Source organism: Carcharodon carcharias, chromosome 13 (genome assembly GCF_017639515.1).
Source record: "Carcharodon carcharias isolate sCarCar2 chromosome 13, sCarCar2.pri, whole genome shotgun sequence".
NCBI classification, from domain to species: domain Eukaryota; kingdom Metazoa; phylum Chordata; class Chondrichthyes; order Lamniformes; family Lamnidae; genus Carcharodon; species Carcharodon carcharias.
In genome coordinates, this window is record NC_054479.1 from 11,693,068 (window position 1) to 11,714,334 (window position 21,267).

The 21,267-nt window shown below is 40.9% G+C and overlaps 1 protein-coding gene across 1 annotated transcript in view; it reads right to left on the reverse strand.

The window, feature by feature from the left end:
• Positions 1–3,705: 3,705 nt before the first annotated feature.
• Positions 3,706–21,267, reverse strand: part of snap29 (synaptosome associated protein 29) — a 28,361-nt gene continuing 10,799 nt past the window's right edge. The window contains exons 3-5 of the mRNA XM_041203157.1: positions 17,217–17,302; positions 8,646–8,744; positions 3,706–7,205 (exon numbers count right to left, since the gene is read on the reverse strand). Coding sequence (XP_041059091.1) covers positions 7,048–7,205; positions 8,646–8,744; positions 17,217–17,302 — 343 coding nt within the window. The 3' untranslated portion in view covers positions 3,706–7,047. The remainder of the gene's footprint in view (positions 7,206–8,645; positions 8,745–17,216; positions 17,303–21,267) is intronic.

Consider the following 21,267-nt stretch of genomic DNA (forward strand, 5'->3'; position numbering starts at 1 on the left):
AGTGTAATCATCAGTCAAAGTGCCATAGCTGCAAGGGTTACCACATCCTCTTTAGATTTATAAGAGCAAAATGCACATGTACTCACTTGTATTAATGCATACACATGGGCTAGCTACACAAACATTCAACCCAATATCACAAGATTGACATGGATGTGAACCTAGGTTTAACAAGCACCTGTTTCAGAAACTCTACATTTGGCAAATGCACAGAACACTCGATGTGGGAGAAAAAAATCTATTCCCAATAAATAATATTGATTAAAATTGTGATCCAGTAGCTTTTTATGGCAATGCTAATGACAAGAGGTCCAAATATTAGTAGGCCCTCTACGCTAAATTCCTTTAATGTCTCATATCTGGATGAGCGGTGAGTAAATGGGCAGTTTTGAAACTTTAAATTATTATACCATCCTGGCTTAAAGTAGGAAGTTTATAATCTTTAGAAGACATAACCTTTAGAAAACTGGATAAATGCGAGTACATCTGCTTAATTGGGAGATCTACTTTTCCAAGCTCTTCAAATGCTGAAAAAATTGTTTTAGTTAATACAGCTTACATTTCTGGAGCAAATATGTCATAGACGCTCTATAAGTTGTTTAGAAATAGTTACAAAAGCACAGCTATATAGATCAGGATTTGCCCAAATCAGGAATCGTCCTTCACCTGCTCTGCTGCCAAGGAAATTTTGATCTCTTGAAGCCAGCTCCACAAGCACCCAGACAAAATCGCAAAATCAAATTTGATGGACTGGACACTACGTCCAGGTGGCTCAAAAGTGGCTCTTCCCTTGTCAGGTCCGATTTTCTCGACTCTCAAATGGCCCATGTTCCAGGGAGGACAAAGAAAACGCTTCTAAGACACTGAAACTCTCAGTGAAGTGCGGCAGCATTGACATTTGGAGGGGCTGAGTACCTATTGTTCAAATTGGCAAAGCGTCAATCGAGCTGCATCACACTTTGAATCCAAATGCCTTAATGTGGCAGCGTAGAAGGAAGCAAATCCTGCACGCCAGATCTCTCTACCTCATGCCCAACGATAACTGGGTCAAGAACCGGCTGTTCAGTCTCAAGGCCACCAATGGCAGAAATACAGTACCCTGAGTAGATGTCATCCTTTGAATCGAGGGACAGCCGATGACAGCACATTCAAGATCTGAGCCAAGGCAACATTCAGGATGTTTTCTTTCAACTTTTGAAACAGCAGGGCCTCTGATCAATATGGAGATCTCAATGGGAAAATACAATATTCCAGACAAAAACAAAAAACTGCAGATGCTGGAAATCCAGAACAAAAACAGAATTACCTGGAAAAACTCAGCAGGTCTGGCAGCATCGGTGGAGAAGAAAAGAGTTGACGTTTCGAGTCCTCATGACCCTTCAGCAGAACTGAGTGAATATTAGGAGAGGTGAAATATAAGCTGGTTTAAAGTTTGGGGGGGGGGGGGGGGGGGGGGGTGGTTGTAGGGACAAGCAAGCAGTGATAGGAGCAGATAATCAAAAGATGTCACAGACAAAAGAACAAAGGAACACAGAGGTGTTGAAGTTGGTGATATTATCTAAACGAATGTGCTAATTAAGAATGGATGGCAGGGCACTCAAGGTACAGCTCTAGTGGGGGTGGGGTGGAAAGACTAGCAGGACATAAAAGATTTAAAAATAATGGAAATAGGTGGGAAAAGAAAAATCTATATAAATTATTGGAAAAAACAAAAGGAAGGGGGAAGAAACGGAAAGGGGGTGGGGATAGAGGAGGGAGTTCAAGATCTAAAGTTGTTGAACTCAATATTCAGTCCAGAAGGCTGTAAAGTGCCTAGTCGGAAGATGAGGTGCTGTTCCTCCAGTTTGCGTTGGGCTCCACTGGAACAATGCAGCAAGCCCAGGACAGACATGTGGGCAAGAGAGCAGGGTGGAGTGTTAAAATGGCAAGCGACAGGGAGGTTTGGGTCATTCTTGCGGACAGACCGCAGGTGTTCTGCAAAGCGGTCGCCCAGTTTACGTTTGGTCTCTCCAATGTAGAGGAGACCGCATTGGGAGCAACGAAAGCAGTAGACTAAGTTGGGGGAAATGCAAGTGAAACGCTGCTTCACTTGAAAGGAGTGTTTGGGCCCTTGGACGGTGAGGAGAGAGGAAGTGAAGGGGCAGGTGTTGCATCTTTTGTGTGTGCATGGGGAGGTGCCATAGGTAGGGGTTGAGGAGTAGGTGGTGATGGAAGAATGGACCAGGGTGTCCCAGAGGGAACGATCCCTACTGAATGCCGCCGGGTTTTGGGGGGGGGGGGGGTGAAGGGAAGATGTGTTTGGTGGTGGCATCATGCTGGAGTTGGCAGAAATGGCAGAGGATGATCCTTTGAATGTGGAGGCTGGTGGGGTGATAAGTGAGGACAAGGGGGACCCTATCATGTTTCGGGGAGGGAGTATTCCAGACGTTAGGTGAAAAACAGATCAGGCTGTATTGCAATGGCTTCCACAGTACAGACTGGTTTCTCACCCCATGAGTACCAACCACAGCACTGCTGAAACCTTCAGAAACACTCGAGACTTGAGCACAAAAAAAAATCTAGGCCAACATCTCAGTGCAGTACTAAGGGAGTGCTATACTGTGGGAGATTCCATTTCTCGGAGAAGTTAAACTGCTTTATTAGATGGATATAAAAGACTCTACTTTGAAGTTGAGCAGGGGAGTTATCCCTGGTGTCTGAATCAATATTTATCCTTCAATCTACATCACTAAAACTAGATTATCTGGTTATCACATTGCTGTGCACAAATTGGCTGCTGTATTTCCTACAACAGTGGTGGCACTTTAAGTACCTCATTGGGTGTAAGGCCCTTTGGGACATCCCAAGATTGTGAAAGGTGCTATACATAGGCGTACAGTAGCATTGTGGCTATCATAGTGGACTAGTAATCCAGAGGCCCAGACTAATGAGCTGGAGACATACATCGAAATCCCACTATAAGCAGCTTTAAATCTGGAATGAAAAGCTAGCATCATTAATGGTGACTATAAAACTACTGGATTGTCATACCAAAGGTTTACTAATGTCCAAGCCCACAGGAATGTAGTTGACTCTTCACCACCCTCTGAAATGGCCCAAGTCAGGCAGTTGTATTAAGGCAGCAGCTCACCACCACCTTCAATGGCAATTAGAGATAGATTCCACAAGATAAATCACATTATCTTAAGAATCAGTGGCTTCAGCAGAGGGGGACAGAGAAAGAAAAACAGTGGGGGGGGCGGGGTCAGGGGAAATAAAAAATAAAAACTCCAAAACTAATGATATTGTCTGTATGTAAATAGTTACCAACTCCAAGCTTTCATAAAGCAGGCTTCCTTAGACACCACGGCTGCATTCTTAATCAAGCTAAGGAGGGGAAAACCAGGTGCACTTTTATAAGTCTTCTAGGCCATCACCCTCGGAGGGGACCAATTATATGCAGAAGGAACAGCATTAGGCAGGTCTATAAAAGTTTAAATCCCCACAACAGTAAAATGCACGCACGCACACAAAATGGGAATCACTCAAACGGCTGATATCTTTCCACATTTATCATTCGAACACAGCTACTTCTCATTTCTATTAGGTTCACTCACAGATCAGTCTCGACAAAAAGCATTGAAAAATTCAGGACACTGCAGCTTCATTTTCGTTTGGTTTCTTCTCACCAGATTACATTTATAAAAACCAGAGAGAGAGAGGAGAGAGGTTTTAAGGTTTTTATTGCACAAAGTCACATCATTTGAAACCAAAAGTTCAGAAATTGAGAAAGGCAGTTAAAGCCCAAAGGCTCAGAATACAAATGTTTCCAGTTCAGCAACAAATCAAACATATTTCCGTTAGTTTGCTCTTCAAAGTATTTATACTGTTAAAGCAGAATCCCATTATAAAGTTTGACCAGAAAACCCTATAACTTGCATGGCAAGAAATTGCCCCTTGTAAATGTTGGTACAATCCATTCCGTAGAGCCTAGTACTTTTGGCCTATTAAAATTTTATAGAAGGCACTCAGTTAGCTGTATATAGCATTTCTATCTAAACATATCATATCCACTTAAGGCACCTTTCCCAGCTTTCAAAATGCTTCACTGTTATCCACCTAAACAATTTGTTCAAATGCATTAGTCATCATGTAGAGGGAAAGTTCCATCAAGCTTATAGATAAAATATCTGCAAATCCTTCTATCACGTGAAAGGACTAAGCCAGCAGCGACGGTTTCAAAATACTTCTGGTATCGCAGCATGTTTGCTCCTCAAGTTGTATGACTTAAGATACGGAAAATAAAAACGCAATGTTAATTTTGCTATTTAAGCTGGAAGATAGCCAATCACATATACAAATTAGTGTTAAAAAAATTAAATGGTTAGAACAGGAATAACCAACATTTAGTATTTGGAATAAAAACAGAATTACTTGGAAAAACTCAGGTCTGGTAGCATCGGCGGAGAACAAAGTTGACATTTCGAGTCCTCATGACCCTTCAACAGAAGTTCTGTTGAAGGGTCATGAGGAACCGAAACGTCAACTTTGTTCTTCTCCGCCGATGCTACCAGACCTGCTGAGTTTTTCCAGGTAATTCTGTTTTTGTTTTGGATTTCCAGCATCTGCAATTTTTTGTTTTTATTTAGCATTTGGAAGTGATTCAGCAAAATGATAGATTAAAGTTTGCATACTTAAGTTTCCACATTAAACTACACCCAGTATTTTGCTCTTTTAATTTTTGATTTTCCAAGTACATTAAAAAAATCAAATTAAGCTTTTGTGCTTAGTTACTGCAGCCAAAAGAAGCTTGCAATAGTTTAAAATTACTGCACCCACCTTGTGCAATTTGGAACCAATAATGTAGAGGTTCACAAAGCACGCTAATTTATCCTATTAAAACAAAAATCACCATATTTTGTACAAAAAGTGAGAATTTGGGGTATTAAACAGCCACATATTTCTAATCCAACATTATGCTACAGACAAAACCAGCGAATTTTAAAAAACATTATGGATGACTTAATTGCTCATTGTTCTTTGAATACAAATCCTCAACAAGTCCTATATATCGATTACGCATACAAAAAACATGAAAAGCACTCCATTGCTAAATGGGCTTTGCGTCGGTTTCAGATATTTTAGCAAGGATCCCCTGTGATAGCAGTTATTTTCAGATAGGGCCCAAAGGTCTGAGTTAGTAAATTAGCCTATGATAAAGAAACCTATCACCTTCAAGACAGGTTGCTCTTTGACCTCTTAACCCTGACCATGACCTCATTTACAAAAGTTAATAGGTAAAAGGCAGGTGTAATGAGTTTGCACAAATTTTCTTTGAAGGTCAGGAAACAAACTTGTTGCGATGACAGACAAATGGTAGTCTTGAGACAAAAATTTTGATCCTCGATTAGCTGCCTTAGTCAACTCTCCTGCTTCCACTCATCCCTTTCTGTGCACGCCTCACTCTTTTCATACTTTATTCATCAAAATACAATCTTTGAGGGGGACAACCATGCAACAAGAAACAGTTTTTGAAAGGATCTTTCATTCCTCAGCAGACACTCACCTTTGCACCACAGCTAGGAGAAAGCAGCTACAGGAGTGGCCAGATGGTTATAACCAACACTGTGCTCAGTTTCATGACGTTTCGAAGTGCCACTGCTGCCCTGTTGGGTGTTTAAAGGACATCAGTGACCACAAAGTCCACAACCTTGATTAATCAGCCCTTCCCGCTGCACTATAGCAATAATAAACTGAAAGGACAGAGGTAAAGAAACCCCACAAAATGGTCTGGGTGTTAAACGCACTGTTTATGCTGTTTGCCATAGAGTGGAGAAGTGAGAAAGGAAGTATATTCTTAAAGTAATTCACCCTCACTGCATTGTGTTGTGAGTGAGCACGTACGAGTGTGAAAACAGACAAGGGACATATATTTCCCTATACAGCATTTAGGATTGTGACAATTAAGCTACCTCCCTCTATTCTTTCTTAAAATCTTTGATATTATTCTCTGAACACTTTTTTCATAAAGTGAATTGTCTGCAAATTTGCTTGCTGTTCAGCTAAAAGCAGTCAGCAAGAAAGGTTTCTCTGAAACAAAGGAAATCCTGAAATACGCTACAGGAAAAAACGGGATTAAATTAACAGCTTCTAGTGGACCTGCTCTACAAAGAGCGCCCCCAGTGGTGCACGGGTACATCTACTTCATAGGATGAGTGAGTTTTGTTATATTCAAGTGTTTATGCATACTACAGGTTGTAATTCTAAGAGAACAAAGGACTTTATGTTCAAAACAGTCTTTTAAAATACAGGCACCGTTTCCATTGATCTAAAAAAATCCAAAGGGCATGTTTTGATATGGATAACTCACATTAACTGGTAGAAATATATTTGTTATTAGATATATTAATCTTCAAAAAAAAGTTTAGCATAAACTGATGGTGTGTTACAAGTCACGGATTACCAAAGGCACATATGTACAGCCTCTTCACAAAACAAGCTAAATCACAGACTAGGCAAGAATGATTGGGGGTATGCGGAATTGAGAAAACAGCAGGCAACATGCAAACCAGTGAAATCTAACTCTCTGCACAACAGCACAGAGATGGAGTCTAGTGTCAGTGATTTTCCAATGACCTCATGCAGGCTAGTTTTCCTGGCCTCTTTCTGTCAAAGCTACCAGTAACAGCAAGCAAGTGCAGCAAAAATACAACCAGGTTTCACATTAGCATCGACACACAAAAGTTTGGATCACGCACAATTTCTGTCTTCCATACAAACTGGCACAGATCATTGAAAACCAGATTAAACAGGAGTGGCATGGCTGCACAACTTTAACTCCTTTATACAATCACATCATATTAATCAGTATTTAATGCAAATCTGAATGCAGACACCTAGGGTACATTAAAAAAATTAGATCCATGGTAATACATTCAGAAAGATTTTGTCAAGAATGGCGTCAATTTCTTTGGGAGGTTTGTGAACTGTTTTCTCAAATCCCGTTTATTAAATCATCTGAATAAAAGGTCTTATTTCCAAAAGCAAATTTGAAATTTGACGCGCATTTCAAAGTTTACGAATCTGTCGATCAGTTGCGACAATCTTGGAATCCAGGCGTTCTGTCTTGGCTGTCAAACGATCAATGATCTGATCCTGGTCATCAATTTCTGTCTGCAGGCCAATTGCCAGCCCCTTCAGACGGCCCAGGCCGGAGGACAACTCATCTGTGATTAGAAGGAAGAGACAGAACCGTGATTCACGCTTGCACAAGAGACTTGCATTCATCACAGCAGCTTTCACAATCTCAAAACATTTTACAGCCGATGAAGAACTTTTGAAGTGTAGTCACTGTTATAATGTAGAAAACCTGGCAGTCCATTTACACACAGCAAGCTCCTACAAACTGCAATATGAATGACCAAATCAACCGTTCTTTTGATATTGATTAGAGGGATAGATGTGGGCCAGAACAGCCAGGATGACTTCCTACTCTTCAAAATATTACCATGTGATCTTTTATATCACCTGAGGGGGTAGACAGGGACTCCAATTAACTTCTCATCCAAAAAAAAACAGTACCTCCGGCAGTGCAAAACTCCCTCACTGATGCGTTGGGAGTGCCAGCCTAAATCTGCACTCTGGTTTCTGGAGTGAGACTTGAACCCACAAGTTTTGACTTTAGCTCAAGAGTGCTACCACTGAACTGTTGCTGACAGACACCTACAAAATGGAACAAAGTCCACACCTTCTCCAGAGTGATGGAAACTTTAGAGGAAGCATATTTTACTAAATTCAATTAAAACACAAGTCAGAACGCAATAAGAATGGAGCAGAAATAAAGACTCCATTGTAAATACAGCGTCACGATTTGTGGGTGATGCATTAATTACACAAGAGGATCATTCGAAATAATAAGTGGCACGTTAGTTACACAAGAGGATCATTCGAAATAATAAGCAGCACGTTTGAACAGTCAATGTAAATCAGAAAGACTCGTATTTATTTAGTACCTTATTATTTGAAAGCTTCATTACGATGGAGCACAGCAGTGTGCATAGGGAAACAAGGCAGCTTTACTTATTAGCAAAATGAGTACCAAGTTAAAGCTGCTTTCAGCTTGGATGGATCCATGAGACAAGATACCCATTGCTGGCAAGGTCCTCCTTGGTACTTTACCACAGCTTCACGGCAATACTTAAATCACTTAAAAAAAAACCCAGCTTGCAAACCAATAGAATTTGATACAGGAGTCTTAAAGAATTGAAATTAAAAGTACAGAAGCACTGGACCAGTTGCTGATAGGTTTGTTGACAGTAGCAAAGGTCACCTGGGGGAGAAAGGCAACTGGCCCGTTAAAAATATAACTATAAAGGATAGGTTATTTGGATCATTAGAACGGAAACTACAAAAAAATCATCTCTTGCAAGGGTGGACACAGAAACAGGTCAGAGTTATATCATAACTATCCTGTATTTTAACTCCATTTACCCTCTGTGGTTTCATAACTCTTACCTAACAAAAACCCTCGCTGTTCTGAAATCTGCAACTGATCCCCCAGTCTCCGTCTTTGGAATGGGGTGGGGTGGGGGGGGGAAGTTCCAGAAGGAACAAACGACTACACAGGCAGCACAATGGCAAGACGCTTGAGTCTGACAATACCTTACCTAGATTGTTATCTATCTGCGCATGGTAAGTACGAAGAACATTGTTCTTGGAGTAACTGTTATTTTCTACTGCAGCAGAGCTGCCACTGGCCCCAAAACCTAAATAGAAAAACAAAAACAAAATTAAAGCAAAAACAAAACCAGGAGGAATTTTATTTTCAGTAATCAAAAATTTTAGCCCAAGATAATTTTCCAGATATAGTTTTTGTGCAAAACAGCCCCAAAATTTCCCAATTTTGCAGTCAATTTAAAAAGACTAATAATTGCCTCACTTAAAGGTAGAAGTGCAGGTGCAAAACAAGAGAGCGAAAGGTTCATTGCCATTTCTTCCACTTACCTGCTATGGCTTAATCTCTGTACACTTTTCCCTCTGTCTATTCAGAGTTGATGCACAGAAAGTAGAGATAAAGTTGAAAGGCAGGTGATCCAAGTCATAGTAACACAGAATGCCTACAGCACAGGAGGCCACTCAGTCCATCAAGTCTATGTCAGCTCTCTGCAACAGCAATTAGCTAGCCCCACTGTCCCGGTCCGCACTCCCCAAAATCAAAAGACCAATAAACCCCATCCACTCAAGGAATCCACTGGATTTAGCTGAGCAGGTTAATGTCACAGACAAGCCAAATTGGCCAAAATTTTTGGGGCATCCTAAACCCATCTGCCTCACAAGGATCCCGACGCACGGCTACACAAACTGAATGGCCAGATTCAATGCTAGTTCCCGTCATGTGCAGAGAACAGAAGGCAAAAGCATGTAGGTAAAGGGAACTTTCTTGGAATGGAAATGTATGGGAATTGGTATTCTGTAAGGATTAGTACCAGGTTACTCTCATCACATACTTGAGTAATCTGGATTGAAGGAACAATATCAACATTCTCTGATAACAGCAAGAGGATAATGACAGGCAGTTTAATATAGAAAAACACAAGTAAAACTAGGGAAGGAATCCAGAACAGCTTGAGCAGAGGAGACAAATCAATGAAGAAAACATAACCCTGGGTTTAATATTCTTCAAAGCATAGGATGCAAAAATACTGAAATAATGTTGAATTTGTACAGTTGTAGTTATGGTGCATGCTGAGGAACATTGTTTTTAAGTGGTCGGTTATAATGAGGATATAAAAGTGATCAAAAAGGTGGCAGGCAGATTCTTGAGGATGCAACAAGGGATGAGGGCCAGGTATGTGGGTCCAGTTAAATTAGGGCTTTTCTCCCCCCAACTAGAGCTGACGAGATTGAGGGGGGTGACATTATGGAGGGATATGATACAGCAAGCTGGAATGCTTCCACTAGTCAGTAAGATTCCAATGAGAAGGATAAATTTAAGCAGCTTAAAAAAGTTCTACATTTCACAGAATTGTTAGCGCAGGAGGCGGCTATTTGACCCGTTGTGTCTGCACCAGCTCTCTGAATGAGCATTATGACTCAGGGCCATTCTCCTGCCTTTTCCCTGTAACCATGCCCATTGGTTCTATTTAAATAATCATCCAATGCCCTCTTGAATGCCTCAGTTGAACCTGCCTTCACCACACTTACATATACTACATTCCAGACCCAACCTGAATCACTCATGGGAGAAAGTTTTTATCTGATCGCATTTGCTTCTTTTGCAAATCACTGAATCTGTGACCTCTTGTTCTCGATCTTTTTACGAGTGGGAACCGTTTCTTCCTAATCTGTCCAACCTCCTCATGATTTTGAGCACCTCTATCAAATCTCCTCTTAGCCTTCTCCTCTCCAATGAGAACAGTCCCAGCTTCTCCAATCTATCTTCATAACTGAAGTTTCTCATCCCTGGAGCCATTTTCGTAAACCTCTTCTGCACTCTCTCCAATGTGTTCACATCCCTCCTAAGGTGTGGCGCCCAGAACTGTACACAATATTCCAGCTGTGGTCCTATATTTGTGCTCTATACAAGTTCAGCCTAACCTCCTGGTTTCGTACTCTATGCCCTTAACATTAATGATTTATAATTAAAATGCTAAATTATGTCTCCAAACCATTACTGAAGGAGAATTCAAATTCCAGGAGGAGATCAAATGGTTGGTTTAAATAAGAGTGAAAAATACTAAATATGGAGGCAAAGCTAGACGGTGGATCAGAGTTGGTAGAAAAAAATATCCAGATTTGATGGGCCAAATGACCAGTTCTGTACGCAATGTTTTTCTGTAAATGCATACATATTAAAAGCAAACTTTTAATAAATGTATTCCATTGATGATTAATACAGACCATCCCAATTGAAAGGCACCTAGAAGTGATTTCAAGGCTGTTCAGCAATGAAACAGTTCAGAGCAGAGAAGGCAAAAAAGAAAACATACACTCATTTTGCTTGGGTCCGAACCGCACTGCTCACAGCCCAGGGTACCAGGTGAGAGTGCGGGAGTGTGAACAAGACAGTCACAATTTTGATGCACGAGGATGCTCACCTGAGTGTTATTGACTGCAATGTCTAATTAAGAATAAACCTCCACTGTTTAGAAATAAAATTCTATTTTGTTTTTAAAAGATTATAAACGCGATGTTGTAAGCCCATTTCTTGTATTGATACTTGATTCAGTGGTTTGGCTGTTTCTTTATGAAGTCATGGCTCATTAAAGTTCAGCTCAGGATTAGTTTTCTTTGGAACTGCAGCATCAACTTCTGTGTCTAATTAACCATAACAAAAATAAACCCTTGACCCCAACAACTTCAGTTAGAACATTGCATTCCACAAAACGTGTAAACTCAATGATATCCCACCTGCAATTTGCATCTCCTGAAGGCCCTGATTTTGTCTCCCTTGGAACCAGCTGCCACCTGGAGCTTCGTCACCAAGTAGTCAGCCTTCATGCAAGCCAAACATACATGTGTTAGCAGGCTATCCAAACATTGAAGTTAGGTGGGAATCTCCGCTGCATCCAATCACTTCCGAGCATGGGTCACTGGATCACACATCAGGAAAATGGCATGCTGGCTAACCTTCCTCTCTAGCCCAGGAGAACTAAACCAACTGTAGCACTCCTTTGTGCTATCTCGCTGTGATAACCAGAGTATAGGTGCAAATTGAACACTAGATCTCTTGGTGCAATTCATTGTTAACTAACATTTGTTTTAAAGAGATCACTCAGAACAACAGATCCATGCACTACCTAATGAATTAACATTGCATGCATAATCAATTTTCTCACAGGGACGTGTAGGATATAGTTTAATTCAAACTATTTTTGGGTCAAAAGTGTAGAACATACACTAATATTGGTATGGTATACAATAGTGCCACCTGGTGCCATTAAAGAAAAATTGCAGCACTATCTCCTGCATAGCAAGTTTATTATACAAAGGTTTATACAACTTGGTTAAGTTGTAATTCACTCCTGGATGATTATATAAGGCTGCAATATAAAAATCAAGGAATCTATCAACACAAACTAATAAGAACAAAGCTTACATGGTTTAGAAATCTCAAGATTAAATAACAGTCTTAAAACACAACCAAGTGCTGTACATGGGCAGCAGAGTTAATACCAAGGCGAGCTCCTTTTACGTCCTTTCTTATTGCAGTTGGGATGTCTGAATACTTCAAGTACTTGAAGTGCAAAGATTATGCAGTACTAGCTGTGTGATACAACACAGTCTGTCAGAATGTCCTTTGGAGGAGACATTGAGTAGACTGAGCCCGTTTGCTCGAGTTTAGAAGAACGAGAGGTAATCTCAATGAAAGTAAAATTCTGAGGGGGCTTCTTGACAAGGGTAGAAGTCGAGAGGCTATTTCCCCAGGTGGAATGTCTACAATTGGGGGCTGCAATCTCAGAACGAGGCTTCAGCCATTTAGGACTGAGGAGGAGGAGGAGAAATTTCTTCACTCAAAAAGGTTGTCCTTGGAATTCTCTACCCCAGAGGGCTGCACGTGGTCACTGTTGTAGAAACTAAACCTATATGTTAGACCAGGCTTGCAGGGCCGCGTGGCCTGCTCCTGCTCCTAATTCTTATATTCTTACTACTGTCTAAATGGAAATCTGACAGCACCATAAATTATCAGTGAACAAGTATTGTGCAAATTTGAGGATTTCACACAACATTTGGGTATTTTTCTAAATGCCTGTCAAAGTTTCCCTTTTTGGGGCCCCAATGGAATGCTGAAGGAGTACGCTTAAAGATGTTTCACCTTAAATGATGTTAACAAAGTACAGGGAATAGGGAGTTAGAATGAATAATGTGGACAATTATTACCAACCGCCTAGTGAAAAAGACAAACTTAATGTTTAAGGAAATCAAAAAAAAAACAAATAGGGATAAGTCCAAAGGAAGTTGAGGGGAAAAGCTCTGGGTCTCCAGGTGCAAAGGAAGTGACCAGCAAGAAACTGGAGAGAAAGTGGGAACAAGGGAGTAAACCTGCACCCAAGAAGACTGGATAAAACATTCAGCCTCCTGACACATTTCTATTTAGAGCTTCAGTTGGGTGTATTGAGGAAAGGCTAGAAGGACCACTGAAGGCATCATTTAGGGCAGAGTCAGGGATAGTAGTCCACAAAGGGTTTACAATCAAGGGGAGTAGAGTGGGGTGTCTGAAGAATTAATATTGGGATCACTGCTGTTCTTAATTTGCAATAAATTCGTGACAGCCAATTTGTGCAAAACCTCCCACAAACAGGGATGTGATAATAATCAGAACCTGTTTGTGAGATTCTGGTTGAGGAATCAATACTGGCCAGAGCACCAGGGATAAGTCCCATGCTGTGCTTCGAAAAAGAGTGCTCTGGGACCCTCTTACATCTATCCAAGATAGCAGATGCGGGCCTCTTGACAGTGCAGCAATTATGCAGTACTGCACTGGGAGACTCAGCCTTCATTGTGCTGAAGTCTTGGAGTGGGTCTTGAACCCATAATCTTCTGACTCAAATGAGCGTGCTACCAATAAAGCCCTGGATGACATTTAAATTTAAACAGGAGACATTTCTGGTGTTTGGCAAATGAAATGCACTGATTAGGAAAACAGATTGCATTAACAAATGGCTATTTTCATAACAGAGGCCATTTTTTGAGATAAGGGAATGATTTAGGAAAGACATGATTCAAGAACCATGCAATGAGCAATGACATAAAAGCAGCTGTTGAAAACCACTCAAACCAAACAGGAGACATAGGGCAGAGATGGAAATGGATCCCATGTGAGACTAAGAGTGGATGCTAGCCAACAAACCAGCAGAAACTCAACAACTTTCAGGCATCGATGACAAAATAGAGGAAATTTCTGACGGAGAAATACAAGAAGTATTTGCAACAATTTGCCTGAACTAGAGACTGTGGTAGCAGCAGAGAATTACAATATATGAGGAACAAAAATATGGCTTAACCTGGTGGATAGAGGTGAATACAGTACAGAAAGGATTTCAGGAAAACATTGAAAGGGAAGGGGTATAGATATGTATGCAAGGACATGTGGTAAGGGTAATAGAGTGGTGAAAAGAGAAAAACTATCAATTGAAATAGTCAAGGTGTCCAAGCAGACAAAGGAAAGGCCAACAGTGATGTACTAATAGTTCCAATAAGAATTGGACAAAATTTCTTGTGAAAGGTTACCGGTCTAGGCTCAAATGCTGCAGGGATCCAGGGGGCAAAAAAGCAATAAACTGACTGGAGGGTAGAAAACAACTGTTACATGTTATACCAAGCAAATTTGCAGCTGATGCTGAAATAGGAGAGGCAATTGATTTAGAGGACATTGCTTGGGAACAAGAAAAAGGAGTTGGGTAAACCATGAAAGGAACAATGACGTTGTACTTAAAAACCAAAGTATGACACAAAAGGGGAAAAAAGGGATGGCCTCAAATACTTCCGTGATGTCGAAATTATAAGCGTGGAACTCCGAGATCTAGGGGGCACTAAGACTCAGGGTTCAACATATGCAATAACTGGAACAACAAATATAACAATAAAATCACATAACCACATAGCCAAAACCAGCTCAATAAGAGGTATAAGAATCATGACAAACTGAAGACACTTTGCCCCAAAATTAAACCTGGATGTGTGATCTGGGCAGTCACTATGGAGGCACTCAGATCTTGGAGGTGGTTCAGAGAAACGGCAGAGACAATCCTCCGACTCCAGGAACTGGAGTTCAGCAGAAAAGGCTGTGGGCTTATCACGGAGGTGATACTGATATGAAAGATAGCACATGGAAAAAATAAATCCAATAAAGTTACTTTGTAATAAACCATGGGCTGGCAAAGGAGGCAAATTTGGGATTGATGCCAAGAATATATTTACACAAAAAAAAAGATTTAAGATAGCAGAGACGAAACTCTGGAATTATTTATAGTGATTGTGTTTTGTTTGCAGGGGTTGGGGGGGGGGGGGGGGGGGGGGGGGGAAGAGAGAGAGAGACACACAGAGAGAGAAAAAAAAAAATGGGTAAGCCAAGATGGACTAAAATGCCCTCTCCCATCTGTACTTCTACTACTGGGATTAGCTTTGTTCTCTTCCATGGAGGCTTTGCCAGTTTTCATTAACTTTTCAGGCCAAGTTTTTTTTAAACACTGATCCATATTAACTCATGCTATAAAAGGTAGAGGTCCAATGCTAATATCATTGGCCATTAAAGATATTAAGGGAACAAAGCTCATTTCACCTACAGAGGAGCTGACCTTCACAAGATAAACTGCTTTCATAGTTCTGTTCCCAATCAGACCCAGTGGACAGACAGATGTTTCTGGAAAAGAAACTTAACATGCAATGTTTTGATCACAAAGGGATCACTTTCTGCTTTAACACTAATGGTTAGGAAAGAGAATTGCTCCTTTTAAAGTGTGCAGCAAAATTTGTGCTTCACAATGTTTCTCCCCATTAATTTGATCATAGGATGCAAGGGTGCAAGCACTGCTGCCAAGGCCAGCATTTATTGTCCATGCCTTTTTACCCGAGGTGGCGATGGTGGTGATGGGGCACCTTCTTGAACTGCGACAGTCCATGTGGTGTAGGTACACCCAAAGTGCTGTTAGGGAGGGAGTTCCAGGCTCTTGATCAAGTGACAGCAATGGAATAAAGACATAGTTCCAAGTCAGGATGAGAGAGATTGTAGGTGACAGGCAACGGTGTTCTCTTGCACCTACTGCACCTCAAGGTGATTGAGGTTGAGAGTTTGGAAAGCGCTGCTGAAGGAGCCTTAGCAAGTTACTGCAGCGCACACCATCTACAACAGTACCCTGATGGTGGAGGGACTGAATATTTACAGTGGTAGATGGAGAGCTGTTCAATAGGGCGGCTTTGTCCTGAATCGAGTCGAGTTTCTGGTGGAGCTACACTGGCCCAGGCAAATGGAGTATTCAATCACACTCCTGACGTACCTTCTAGATGGTGGGTTACTTGCTCAGAATTCCCAGCCTCTGACCCGCTCTTGTAGCCACAATATGGCTGGTTCAGTTAAGTTTTTGGTCAACAGTGACCTTCAGGATGCTGAAGGTGGGGGATTCAACAATGGTAATGTTGTTGAATATCAAGAAGAGATGGGTAGATTCTCTCTTGTATATAGTCATTGCCTGGCACTTGTGTGGTGCGAATATTACAGGCCACTTATTAGCCCAAGCCTTGCTAAGAGAGTATGGACTCCTTCAGTATCTGAGGAGTCACAAATGCGACTGAACACTGAAATGAACAGCCCCACTTCTGACCTTAAGGTGGAAGGAAGGTCATCAATGAAGCAGCTGATGACACCTGGGCCTAGGGCACTGCCCTGAAGAACTCTCGCAGCAATGTCTTGATGTTGAAATGAATGACACCCAGCAATCAACCATCTTCCTTTGTGCGAGGTATGACTAAAAGCTTAAATACTGGACTCCTTGGAACTTTAGGATTCCTATTTTCCCTTTACAAAAGACTCAAAACATGCTCCTTGTTCAGCAGTTAGTGCAGCAATGTTTTCCTAAAATCCTTTAATCTCGCACAGATAGTGAACTGTTTTCACTTGTAGTTTTCCCCATTTGCTTGTACTAAAACACAAATCACTTTGAAGTAAAAATACCGCATCCAGATGTCAGCCCAGTGCCAGATATTAGAAAATGTACATCATGTCCTGTCAGTCATAGGGCAGATATTTAGAATGTAACCCCAACGAACTTCATAAATTAGCATTGTGCCCTCTCAATCTGTTGCAGTCTTTCATCTTGTAAGCAGGCAGTTTGTGCTGTGGTGGTTGACTGCATTAAGTATTGCCTGGTGAGGATCAAGAGACATACTAGCATGGCAGTCTCTGCTGCACTTGCTGCATAAAGTGACCATGGGCTCAGAAGGTGCACAATTTGCTGCCCGTTTTCTCTGGATCCTCTTCTTGGCTAGCGGAGCTGCACGTTTTTGCTCACCTCTTCCAATGCTCTCTCAAGTCATATCTAACTAGCATACTACAGACATACAGACCAGCAAGGTTGCAGGATTAATCCCTCAACACTGGGCAGTAGAGTGTCCAAGGTGCAAGAAGGGAAAAAACCCAAAACACAGCAACTTCTATTGGAAAGGTGAGTGCAGATCTGGACTATTGACAGCACAGGTGGTCATTTGGTCCACTGGGTCTGTGCCCATTGAAAAAGACTTACCTGAAGTATCTAGTCTCCTCAGGTTTGGATGCATTGCCCGGTCCTCATTTCCCTGCTGCATACTCTTATCCAAAGCATCTTGTAATCTGCCACACAAAATTTAAAAAAAGTCTTGCTTTAAATATTGAACACTTGATTAACGTAGCAAACTGAAACAAGATAAGTGAGATAGCTGATGCATTGGTTTGAATTTTCCAAAACTCCGTAGATTCGGGGGAGGTCCCATCAGATTGGAAGACAGCAAATGTAACTCCGTTATTCAAAGAGAGAGGGAGACAGAAAGCAGGTTCAAGGTAATCAGGCAGTGTCAACATGGTTTTGAAAAAGTAATATCATGTTTAACCAAATTACTGGAGTTCTTTGAGGAAGTAACATGTGCTGTGGATAAAGGGGAACCAGTGGATATACTGTACGTGGATTTCCATAAGGCATCTGATAAAATGCTACATCAAAACTTACTGCAGGGGTAACATATTGGCATGGATAGAAGATTGGCTGGCTAACAGGAAGCAGAGAGTAGGCATAAATGGGTCCTTGTCAGGTTGGCTAGATGTAATGAGTGGTGTGCCACAGGGATCAGTGTTGGGACCTCAACTGTTTACAATTTATATAAATGATTTGGATGAAGGGATGAATGAGATGGTTGCCAAATTTGCTGAAGACACAAAGATAGGTAGGAAAAGTTATGAAGAGGACATAAGGAGGCTATAAAAAGATATAGATAGGTCAAGTGAGTGGGCAAAGGTCTGGCAAATGGAATACAATGTACAAAAATGTGAAATTGCCCATTTTGGCAGGAAGAATAAAAGAGAAGCTTATTATCTAAATGGTGAAAGATTGCAGAGCTCTAGGTGCTGAGGAATCTGGGTGTCTTAGTGCATGAATCGCACAAGGCTAGTATACAGGCACAAGTAATTAGGAAAGCTAAAATAATGTTATTTATTGCAAGGGGAATTGAACACAAAAGTAGGGAGGCTATGCTTCAGTTATACAGGGCTTCGGTGTGACTATTTCTGGAGTACTGTGTACAGTATTGGTCTCCTTATTTAAGGAAGGATGTCAATGCATTGGAAAAAGTTCAGAGAAGGTTTACCAGACTAATACTTGGAATGATGGGTTGTCTTATGTGGAAAGGTTGGATAGGCTAGACTTGTATCTGCTGGAGTTTAGGAGAGTAAGAGGTGACTTGATTGAAACAGAAGATCCTGAAGGGTCTGGACAGGGTGGATGTGGAGAGGTTTCCTCTGGTGGGAGAATCCAGAACTAGGGGTCACTGTTTAAAAATAAGGGCTCACCCCATTTAAAATGGAGATGATGTGAAATTTTTCCTGTCAGAGGATTGAGAGCCTTTGGAACTCTTCCTTAAAAGGTGGTGGAAGCAGAGTCTTTGAATATTTTTAAGGAAGAGGTGGATAGATTCTCAATTAACAAGGGGCTGATGGGTTATCGGGGTAGATGGGATGCAGATTTGGGGTTCCTGTTAGATCAGCTATGATCTTATTGAATGATGGAGCACGCTTGAGGGACCGAATGGCCTACTCCTGCTCCTTGCTCGTATGTGTGGTATATTTGAAACAGTTATCTACGTGGACTCAGTGCAAAGCCCCAGGGAAAATATGTAAATATATTCTTATTACTTTCTTTGACATTCTAGCATTAACACAACTGCACTGTGCTGAGGAAAGCAACATTTTGACAACAAATAAAGATGGCTGATTGCAGTCTTTTGGCACAGATCCTTGGACATATGACAGGCCAGGCCAGGAGTCAGCAACCTTTTTCACCTAAAGAGCCATTTAAAAAAATAAATTTTCCTAAAATAAAAATTGGGAGTTACAAGATGAAAATTCAACATTTCTAAACCAAATACTTGGTAAATTGCCAAGTGGTTCTGTTAGAATGCAAATAAAATACATGCATTGAATGCACATATCGATAGAAAAAAATTGAAATTAAAGTAGACCTAACTTGGAATCATATGCATAGAATTAAGACAATTTGTTTCGCTATTGATTCTTGTGACAAAAATCTTCTAATAGCACATTCAGAATAATTCACCATCTCAGCTATGTGAGAAGCTATAATGTTTGTAGCCATAAAAATGCTTTGCATTGAGGAACAGGTTGTTATCTATAACTATGGTGTGGCTATATCACTCGAACAGGTTTATTCAGAGCACAATGAGGTTTTTCATTAAAAGAATCATTTAAAACAGTGTAGAACAATTAATAACCTTTAATCCCCATAATAAAAAATCTCTCTTTCCTGGACTTAATTTTCTTAGTCTGGAGCAAGTTGGTAGCCACAAATGAGATGTTAAAGAGCCACGTGTGGCTCCAGAGCTGCAGATTGCAGATCCCTGGTCTAGACTATACCATAACTTGAATGACTACTGCAGGCCACTATTAGTAACAACAAGCTTCAGATTAGAAGGATCAAGCCATTATTTTCCCTTAAGGGAACCCTGATAGTTTAAGACTGATTGGGGGGAGGGAGATGGAAAGTTACAGGCATTCATTTGGTTGCATCAAGGGCACTTTAGGATGAGCAATAAACGCTGGTCTAGGCAGCAATGCCCATATCCCATTAATGAATAAAAAAACTCACGAACTGGATAGGGTAAGAGGAGATTTCAGTTTTTAGGTCCTATTTTGCAGGTAGACATATTGTATTCTGTACATGTGTTCCCTTATCCAAGATGGACTGAAATGTAATAAGCATTTATATAGGACCATTAACATAGTAAGTATCCCAAGGGACCTCACAGGAGTATTATCTTGTCATAATAATGAATTCAGAAGCTATCAAAAACATACATAGACACACACAGCCAGCTAAATTCCAGTTCTTGCATCTGATGGGTGCTATTCTTTATAGCAGTTAATTCAGTTTTGGATCTTATCATCAACACAGCCAAGACAGACTGGGATAGAATAAAGAAAAGAAATTTAGTAAGGACAACAAAACAAAGCTCATAGCAACACATTAGGGAGACACCAGTTTATTATAACTCCCCCACTCGTGACAAGTACTTTACTGTGTTCTTTAGTACTGTCTAGGGCAGAAAAAGTTGATGCAAATGGGAAAATGCACATTTCCAATTGAACTTCATCTTAATTCCCAGTCTGTGACTGAAGATCATGCAACAGAAAACAAAGTGAAACAAAACTATTAATAAAGATGTGGAAAATAAAATAGGCACCTTCTGAATTAAAATGCAGCAAAGCAAATACCAGGGACACAGCCATCTATACTGGGCAACTGAGGTAATGCTAAAACGGAACACGCCAGATTTCAAAAATTTAAAGGAGTCCAGGCATAAAAACATTGCTTCTCTGCTTTTGTGTCAACTGTGGTAGCAATGCTGCCTCCCAGTCAGACCCATTGTGGTTAAGTCTGACACCAGAGACTTTCGGCACAAAACCTGAGCTGACCCATCAATGTTACTCTCTGTGAGGTGCCATCTTCAGATAAATCATTAAACTGAGGCCCCATTTGTTATCTCAAGTGATGCAAAAGGTCCCACAGCACTACTTAGAGTAGGGAGAGCTTGGCTAGTGTACGACATAGCCAATCAACTAACACATCAAACAGATTATCTGGTAATTATTACACCGCTATCTGCTGATCAAATTGGCTTTGTTTCCTGTGTAGCAACTGTGACTACACTTCAAAAAGTACTTCATTTGCTGCAAAGCACTTTGGGACACACCAAGGTTATGAAAGGTCTAAAAAAGGCTAACTTTCTTTCTTTACAGTGTAACTCAATTAGATATCGTTCCTCAGAGGGAGAAAGGAAACAAGATATCACGGAATTGAAAATTAGTCATTTAAAAGCAGCTACATATAATAGTAATCATGTTATCTGGTAGCAGAAGCAAATACCACAAATAACGATGGGCAAACTAATCTAGTGATAGATCCAATGATGGAGTGAGCTCACCAACCCCCTTGATAGTTTGCCTATGATGCAGTAAGTCCCATGTGAGTCCAGTTTTGGCCAGTGACAGAAAATTAGAGGCTTTTGCAAGAAAATGCTGGCAGCCTGACA